Source organism: Ruditapes philippinarum, unplaced genomic scaffold (assembly GCF_026571515.1).
Source record: "Ruditapes philippinarum isolate M1 unplaced genomic scaffold, ASM2657151v2 ctg1593_1_1_1_1, whole genome shotgun sequence".
In the NCBI taxonomy this organism is placed as follows: Eukaryota; Metazoa; Mollusca; class Bivalvia; order Venerida; family Veneridae; genus Ruditapes; species Ruditapes philippinarum.
Window position 1 is genome coordinate 156,223 of NW_026854843.1, and position 10,274 is coordinate 166,496.

Sequence of the window (10,274 nt, forward strand, 5' to 3'; positions counted from 1 at the left end):
AATAGTTAATAAAGTGCATTTTCAATAATAAATAGGCAATGAAAGCCATGTTTTCTCTTGCTTCATTATTTGATATTGTATCGTTGACTGTATCGGAAAAAAATTAAGTTGTTTGATTCCATGATTGCTTCTATTATGAACTATGGGTGTGAAATATGGGGATTTCATAAGGCCCCGGATATAGAACGGCTGCATATGAAATTCATGAAACAAATATTGCAAGTAAGACAACAAACACCCAATGCTACAATATACGGGGAATTAGGTAGATTCCCTATGATTATTATACGTAAGATAAGAATTATCCGATACTTGTATAAAATTACGAAAAGTCCAGATTCAATTATGTACAAATTATTTAATATGCGTGATAGACATGGCAATCATATATGTATGTGGTCGAAAAATGTTAAAAAAATATTAGATGATACTGGATTTACATATCTATGGAATAATGTCTCTTTGTCTAATGTGCAAATTCAAAATGTAATACAACGCATATATGACCAATATTTACAACAATGGTTTTCTGATCTTAGAACTCAACCTAAACTTGAAACGTATTGTTTACTGAAAACAGATTTTGAACCAGAAAAATATATTTCTTGTGTTAAGAAGGAAAATCATAGAATTAGTTTGACCAGATTTAGATGCTCTGCACATAACTTACTTATAGAAGAAGGAAGACATAGAAATATAGAAAGAAACCTTAGAATTTGTACCAAATGTAATATGAATGTCATTGAAAATGAATATCACTTCCTCTTAGTTTGTCCGTTTTATCGAGAATTACGTATCAAATGTTTGCCAAATTATTATTGTCATTGGCCTAATTTATTCAAGTTTAAAAATCTTCTTAACAGTTCTCAAAGTAGTACTATTATCAAGCTAGCTAAATATATATACCAATCATTTTCTTTAAGAGGATGATTATAAATAATTTATGTATTGTGTAACCTGTGTTGTAATGTCATAAATAATTTATATGTTTATGTTCAAAGTATATAATTGTTATTATCATGCTTTTCTCATGTTCAAAATATGTATTGTTTTGTATTGTGCCGCCAGAATACTATATGTATTGGCGATAAACATTGTATATATGTTAAAGCCAAATAAACATTGAATTGAATTGAATTGATGATTATTTAAAGATAAACAAAATAATTATATACTCCTAATTTAATTGAAAATCTTATTTTTGTGTTATTTTTTGTTTCCGAATTTGAATTCAAATCGTTTAAAAGCTTTCATTATGGGGCCATTCTTTCACGATCAAATAATTATTCTGGAAAAACGGGAGTGATCAAATTATGTGGAATTTTTCAGCACGTACATGTACATCTACATCAAATAGTACACAAATCTCGAAACACAATCTCCAGTTCCGTCTCAAATGTTTGGAGTTCCTTCAAATATAACATCGGGAGCAGTATTTTAATTTTTACGGCAAATATTATTCAAGTTTGAACAACCCTCTTTACATTCGCGATATCTATAAAAGTGTTTGCGAGCCTTTGCATTTCTCTTTTACTGGATGTTTTCGGATGATGTTCTGGAAAACTAAAAGTTACAAAATGAATACGGGGATATTGTTTGGTAGCAGAGCTACAAAATTTTCAGGAGGTACATGTTCTTTAGAATCTTCATTCACACTACTGTTACAAACTGTAATATTCTGACTTGCAGTTTTTTTTCTCTTTTCGACGCATCGTAATTAAATATAGTATTTACTATAGAACACATAAAATTCGCAATGTCATAAATTCGTGTTTTTGTCAAAAATGTACTTTCCTTTAATCACACATTATGAATCCGCGTCGTTTCGATGCATTGTTTTTTACGATGTAATCTGTACTGTAGAACAATTTAAATTCGCGTTTTCATAATTTCGCATTTTTGTGTCCAAAATGTGTCTTTTTTTATTCGCGTATCCATGATTCCGCGTCATCATTATATTCAAAATTAAAAATGCCGCTGAAAAAAATTTTTATTTGCAATTTCGGTGTAACTTATTTATTCATGATGGCTATGAAATAATTGTGAATATTAGCAAAAATAATCTAACCCGAATAAAACCAGTTAAACAGTATTTCAAGAAGAGATAATTCTATCCAATTATTAGGAATTGTAATCTAAATTCCCATCTATTAAATTCATCTTCATTATTTTGATTTCATTGCAGAATTGTTTAACCCCGAAGATTTAACGTACATTCTAACACGATTCTTACAAATGCATATAGATGCCCTTAAAGGGACTCCACTAAGTTGTTGTTTTTGTTGTTGTTTATGAACATGACGAGACTGTAAATAATTTTTCGAGATGAACATTTGATGTAGGTCTAGACCAATAACTTATGTGCAAAATTTCAGATCATTCGCTCACTCTGATTTTCAAGAATAAATATTTTAATAAAGTTGGGCTAAGAATAACATAAAAATACAATTTTTAATTGTTATTCCAAGTATATTTCTTAATTATCTTTCAGTTTTTAACTGTCCCAGATGAACAATGTAAAAGAAATCAAAATTTATGTTTAAGGCTTTTGGACCTCAATGGAGTTCCTTTAAAAATGTTAAAAATGAATTTAACATCCTTTATATGTCGTCTCTACAAGCTTTGTTGATTTTTATCTTTCAGCAATTCTATTTCTCATTCTGGTGTTTAACCAACAAGTTGATTGTTCCCCTTCTACTGAAAATTCATCGGGACAAGATAACAGTAGCTTTACTACGGCATCTCCGAGTATGACAGATTCTAAAATCTCACAGAAAACAACTGTTGACCCATCTGACGAATCCAAAACACAAAATATTGACCTTAAAACAACGACACAACCGTATTCAAGTGTGACAGATTCTAAAATATCGCAGAAAACAACTATGGGCCCATGTGACGAATCCAAAACACAAAATATTGATTTTAAAACAACGGAACAACCGTATTCAACGTCTGACGGAAAAAATGCTGATGCGGATCGTAGTGTTGTGAATACAAATAACGCGAGCTCAAGTGAGAATAGTACTGGCGAAGATAAGAAAGGCATTGATTCTACTATATATCCTACACCGGAAAGACCACATTATACACGCAGTACCGAATCAACTCCTACATCATCAACCGAGTCGACAGCTGAAGAGTTCAAGAGAAATGATTGCGCAGTTCAAGAAGAGCCAAATTTACTAACAATGTTGCTCAATGTCACAGTGGAATACTGCTCTGGAAATTTGTGCCACGCTTTGAATGAACCGGAAGCAAACTGTCAATGTGACGAGGTCTGCTATTTCTACAGAGACTGTTGTTATTCTATGATAGAAAAACTGACACAGTCTAAAGAAACAGGAAGTGACGAAATAGCTGTTCTGATACACCAAAAGGTCCAGGAAGTGGAAAACAGGACACTAATGCTAAGAAAAGACCTAACTGCATGCGTTGAAAATGAATATAATGTGTCTGGTTTTATAATGGTCTGTAAATGTGACGTCATGTCTGCTGCATCAGATGATGTCATTGAAAAATGTGAGACGTCTGTGGATATGTATAGCGTTCACAATATACCCGTGAACCATGTTGTGAATGATGAAGTCGAAGGGACATTTAAGAACGTTTATTGTGCTCTGTGTAATGGCGTGCCCGAAAACGAAACTGTCTTTTGGGAAGTCGATATAACATGTGCGGCAGAAAACGTTGAAGCTATTTCACAAATGGCTATAGAAGAAATCGAAAAGTTAAACGAGTGTACAATGGAACTTAAATCAAGGTTCAAAGGCGATTTAAGAAAGTGTTATATAGGAGAAAATTACATAGACACGTGCGATAAACTTCATAACAATGAAGTGGTAAGTCTTTGTGAAACATATGTTTATCCAGGGACTGATGGGGAAACAAACAAGTGGCCGATTTATAAAAATCCTCACTGTGCCTCGTGCCATGATGAAACTGTGGACGTCGGTAATTTTCATTGTGTTAATTTGTATCTAAGCGATCAAAGAAACAAACCCGGCTTTATTGAGAGGCCTGTTAACTTACAAGTTGTGTTTGATTTTTCTCCTGGCAATGGTCTCGTTTCGAAAGTGAAATGTGTCGATCTTGTAAACTGTAAGTTTTATGAAATATACGATTGCGCTTCGAAACGGTGTCGGCAACTTTACTGTCAGCGAGGGGAAGCGCCTTACGAAGGTAAATGTGTCGTAATTCCTGGCGTCACATCCGGTGGCACAGGGAGCCTAGATGTAGTCACATTCAAACCAAATGACAAATCTTATGATGTAATGAAAGTGAGTGAATCTTACATTTTGGAAATATCGTTAGGAAAAGAGGCCAGTTTAGTTCTCTACGCTATGGGTGAAACTGGTGAAAATATCTTGAAAACCATACAAGACACAATTCAATCTATTTATCAAAAGGAGTTGGAAATAAGCCAAATGCAAGAATGTCCATGTCTGAAAATTACAAATATGACGGAGAAATATGATTTATCAATAGAAATTTTTCAAAGATTGATTTTATATTTTGAACGAATAGAAGCAAACAAAAAACGTGGGTACTCACTTATTCCATCGTATGTAAAAATCAGAAATTTCCATTCATTAGAGAGCCTAGAATGTTCAAATGGGAAATTAATCATCGACAGCAACCCAACTCTTGTAACAGCAAATTCGAGTGTTTCGTCGACAACTATTTCAAACATGTCGTTTTTCCTTCCTGCTTACGGAATTGCAGTATATGAAGAAAATACGTTGTGGGAAATTGGATATAATAACAGTTATGGAGTCGTTCCAAAGGTGGTTGCGACTTGCGACAACAGACCTGACCTGAATTGCTCGATGGTAGCTTACGAGATCAACGAAGTGAAAATTTCAAATACTTCAGTAGAAGTAATTAATACGAGTTTAATATTTCACGAGGATGAATTTGCAATATTTCAAAACAAGGTTTTCATTTGTGCTGACAGAGTTACAGAAACCGAAAGTTTTGTGAATATTTTCATGTTTTCTGCGTATCACAAGGTGTTATCTGTAGTGACGTCAGCAATATCTGCGTTCTCCGCCGCCATTGTGGTTGCTGCTCACTGTTGCTTGAAACGCTTGAGAAATATCCACGGTCTAAACTTGTCAGCCCTTTCTGTATCGACCGCATTGGTGCATCTTCTACTAATATCTGCAGAATTTATCACAAGTGGAACAATTTGTATAGTATACGCTGCTGTTCTCCATTTTATTATCCTAAATGTCTTCGTCTGGATGAACGTCATCGGTTTCGACATGACCTGCAGTCTCACTAGTGACAAACTTGTTTCCCAGTCATCTCCTCACAAAAAATTCCTCGGGTACCTTTTGCTATCCCTCGCTATTCCGACTTTGATCATCACAGTTGCAGTATCGCTGGACTTCACAGATTCGGGATTCAAACCCAACTATGGGTTCAACCATGTATGTTGGTTGTCAAACGGCAAGAGCATCCTTATGTTTGTAATCGCTCCCGTTGTCATTTCGCTTTTGTTGAACTTCGTTCTTTTTACTTTTACTATCAAAGCAATCTATTCCAAAGCTAAGGAATCCAAATTCGCTCGGAATAGATCGTACTTTGTCGTCTATCTGAAACTGAGTCTTATTCTTGGCTTGACATGGGTAGTAGGTATCGTAAGCGCCTTGGCGGAGCAAGAATGGTTGTGGGTCGTACATATTGTTTTGAATGGGCTGCAAGGTCTAAGTCTATTGGTCTGCTCTCTTGTAAATGTAAGAATATTGCGGCAGTTACGTAACTCTATGAAATCGTCCAATGAAAACAGTTATTCTAAGTCAGGTGTAACAGACAACAGCAATATATAGACCCCATATACGAGTATGGTAATAAATACTTAAACTCCAGTCACAACTTTTCGGCTCTTTCCCGCCAAAAGTCGGATAGCGATTATCAATCGGAATACCTCGACTATTATTCATAACTTATCCGAAGTGTGACGGAAATGGCCTAGAAGATGCGATTGAGGGATTGGAGATGTTCCGAATGAATAAAATCGGGAAGATTCTGCATACTTTTCGGGCCTTAAAGAGTCTGTTCGGGCCTTGAGAAAACGTAGGGTCTCAAGAAACCTATAAGTGTCTGTATGATCATTAACAAGTACAATACTATTGTCGCCTCACATTTTTCCAGATAAAAAGTTGAATAATTATTGGATAGATAGAAAATCACTTCTTGCCGATATACATTATTATCAGGGTCGAATTTTTGTTTTGAAAATGAATTCATTATCATGTATTTGAAACATTGTATTGTTTTGGTGTCTTTTTATGATTGGTGTTGTTTTCTTGATTTTCATTTTTATTTCATATCTCTGATAACATATTGTAATTTGAAATACTTTTTTTTCAAAATTAAAATTTTATATTGTACAGTTTTATGTTGTTAATTACATTTAAATAAATCGCATTTGTTTCACACGCACGCACACACAAAAAACAGACCCGACAAAATGGTGATTTTTCAAATTTAACAGTTAAAATAAGGTTTAAAAAAAAAAAAAAATTCCCCCCCCTAACAGAAATAGAAACAAAAGTGGTGTTGAAAAAAAAGGAAATACTCTGCCGAAGTAAAACTGGTTAATTTGCATTTGTTATTTGTCATTACATAAAGATATGTTAGCAATGCTTGCAATGACATAATAATTTCGTGTGGCCATCTTGTAAATATAGAATAAAAGTATAAGCATATTGATGTCTCTGCAAAGTAAACTTACAGGATCGCGAACGTTATTGGTGGATCAGGGTAGTCTCCTTTTTTGACGAAATTAAATTTATAACTTACTAGAAAATGTAAAGGATCTACACGCAGTGTTTTGGGTTAAACAGAATTTAGCTTTTCAACTAGAAAGTTAAAGAACTATCGGAGTATCCTGTACATATTATTTTAGAATAGCCAATAAGATTCCCAGAGTTCAGTTTGTAATTTAAAAATGACCAAAGAATATATTATATTCAGTTCTTCCAGAAGTCAAACTGATTTAGACGGCCTTCGACCGGAATTTCTCCTCTAGATATTTCCTCGATAGAAGCTGTCTTGAATAGAAAGGGAAACAACTTTTGTAGCAGAAAATTACATACTAAACAAAGTTGTCCCTGGTGAAAAAGAAGGGCAACATGAATAGTTTAAAAAAAAAATCTTAAAAACAAGTTAAACAAACGTATTTAGTTAACATATCATTTAGCCAATTTACTAAAACAAACAAAATCAGTGAAGCTGCGAAAGGGACACAACTGTGTCAAAATGCAAGTAAGAGTTGCGAAACGTGACCTTTGTAACCCTTTATGTACATAAAATGTTTCACTTCAATATCTTTTCTGGTTTTAGAGATATTTAAAAAGTTTATTTTTAGGATATGCTCTTGGTTAAAAAAGGAGGGGAATAGCGACTATTCGTCACAAAATACACTCACAAAGACACTAAAGCTTTTCATTTAATTATCTCTGATGACCTTGACCTTGGATAAATTGACCTGAATTATGCTGACAACACCCATGATAGTGAACATTTGTGAAATAATCCTTTAATTCTAATCTCCTTCAAAATTGTCAATTCACGAATTTTCATATTCTAATAATCTAATATAACCTTGAATTCCAATGTTAGATACTAAAAGTTGCATAAAACTTATCTTACCTCACAAAGGGTCATGATTAAATCTATGCCAAGTTCACAAAGGGTCATAACTAAATCTATGTCATTGTTATGAGCTTTGGAAAGTGATCTCCAAATATGAAAGTGAAGACAAATGTGTTAAATTTAAGTGTAAACCCACAGTGGTTTAGAAGACAAAGTTCTCAAAGGGCGACCATTTTGTAGAAATTCATACTAGAGTTACGGGCCAGAAGTTTTAACCTATTCCCTCCAGTAGTTATGGAGATACTAACTTGCAACAAAATCTTAACCAAAGTGTGACGCCGACGCCGACACCAACGCTTGGGTGAGTACATAGCTATCGAATAGTCGAGCTAAAAAGGGAAAGGTTTTTATTTTCAAGTAGGTCGCAAAATATATTTTATGTGGTGGCCTATTCCATACTTATGACATAGAAAAAAGTATATTATACACAGGGCACATTCTACATCGTGTACAACTCATCTCTACAGAATTAACACAGGGGAAACAACTCATGCACTAAACGATATTAATCCCGTTTACATACTGTCCCTTTAACCATAACCGTCGTATAAAGCAGATAGTTGTTATAAAATTTTAATCCATACTTATACGATATGGAAGCAAACTCCATTGTAAAAAAGTAATTGTTTTAACAATGAACAACTTTTTTCTTAAAGACCCAGTATGCCCTAGAAATGCTTTAAATTTTATTTCTCAAAAGCTTTTTATTTTCGGTGTACTTTTATAGTTTCTAAACAGTTACTCATGTCCCCATTACCTTAACTATCTTTTTCCTCTGTCACATTTTGGCAAAATAAGTACAATTATAGTGATTAAATATTTTGTATGGAAGTCAAATACTTCTTTGTTTACATTTTGCTACCTTTGTGACAAATTATTTCACATTAAGTGCTACTTTCTTCAGGTAAAAATCATCTCACATGCCATAAAAACATTAAATCAAATAAAAACTCAAATTACCCCCTGTGTACAGAAGTAAAAAAAAATCGTTTCTGAGGCATAATGTGCCTTTAAGTCTAAAAATTGCTTACTATTTAAAGCAGCACGCCTCCAGAGTGATACTATTTTTCGTGAAAATTTTGAAAATGTATTTAGAAGTAAGATATTGTGAAGTAGCCAAAAGGAAACAATTTACACATTTAAAACAGCACTCACAACCCACGTAAATTACCAAATTGAGGTTAATCTGTTCGAAAATAGCCTTTACTACGTTAGTAACGCAGTAGAAATACATTGTATGGTTGTAAATACTGAAAAATCAATCATTAATTGCACATAACATGTAAATGTTTACTTAAATCTTGAATCTTTTTACATTTCCTCATATCTTAGTATATTTTTCTCATGTTTGATTTTATTGAAATATTTTGGCTCTCCTGGAGGCATGTAGCTTTAAATATCTATGTTATAAAGTCTGTAAATGTTACTTTTTGTGCATGTTACATAAAATTAAAGTTAAAAATTAACCCTTTCCCCGGGGGTTTGGGAAACTAAATTGGGAAAATTTTTTGGGTTTTAAAAAAATCTATTTTTTTTTCGATTGGGGGTAGGAACCTTTTGCCCCTTTTAGCACACTTTCGAAAATTTTTCCCGGAACAAACCCGGGAACTGAAAAAGGATTGTAAAGTTGTAAACGACTTGTCTGGGACGGGGTTTGAACCCATACGGCTAGCGATCGATTACTTGTCCGGGCAAGCCGCCATGATTCTTTGACAATAGTATAGAGCCAGGTCAGGCTGTATACCCTAATGGTTGACAGACTTCAAAATTTTATCTTGATATCTAAATTTTTATTATGGACTCTTCCAAAATTATTAGGTGGACAAATCCATTAAAAGTTGCTGAAGGGTTATGAAACGAAATAGAGAAATAGGAATACCTTGATATACGAATTTGTGGTTCCGGGGATACTTTTACTTGAAGCAGAGTTACCTCCCTGGTTAACACTGGCTCTATTGAAGATTAACAATATTTTAAGCTTCTGTCACATCATATGGTTCGAGTATGTTATGTTGGGGTATGGTATGAGCGAGGAAAAATGTTAAAAAAATCATTCTACTTCACAAAAGTACAGCTTATTCATGTAATATATAACTTTTAAAAAATGGGGCTTTCAATTAAAGACTTTGTAATTATACTTATGTAACTTTAGTACAAGCGTTTTGACAACACGTTGGGGATGTTGACTGTCACTAAAAGACGGTGCACGAAGCCAATAAAACAGGATGCCTTGCTGTTTCTACCTCGACTTGAAGACGTTGGTTTTTTTATTGAATTTCTGAGTTAAACACACAGATTTTGCTATATTGTATACCAAACATTCTAACAGCAAAAACGCAACTTTGACAACATACTATGCTTTCACAATCTTCGGATCTAGTTACTTCCACAGATTTGACAAAGTAACTAAACCCATATCATTTGCTTCATCAAACTAGAGAACTAAAACGCAACGTAAGCGAAAAATAGTTGGATATTATGTAGTCACAATTTGAAACTCTAGTTATTTCCCCTGGCGTTCCTTCAATAAATATATATAAACAATTATTCATATTCTAAATGACGTAGATTTCACTTTATAACCTCTGAAATAGACGTCAATAGCTGGC

General features: G+C 33.7%; 1 protein-coding gene across 1 annotated transcript; it reads left to right on the forward strand.

The window, feature by feature from the left end:
- The first annotated feature begins 2,661 nt into the window (after window positions 1-2,661).
- On the forward strand, window positions 2,662-6,052 carry LOC132741257 (uncharacterized). The gene has a single exon (XM_060729386.1). It carries the CDS (start codon window positions 2,751-2,753, stop codon window positions 5,832-5,834), a length of 3,084 nt encoding a protein of 1,027 aa, XP_060585369.1. The 5' UTR covers window positions 2,662-2,750; the 3' UTR covers window positions 5,835-6,052.
- Window positions 6,053-10,274: the final 4,222 nt, after the last annotated feature.

Bases quoted from the DNA above. Each gene is read 5' to 3' on its own strand.
- LOC132741257 (XM_060729386.1), top strand. From the start codon at position 2,751: ATGACAGATTCTAAAATCTCACAGAAAACAACTGTTGACCCATCTGAC.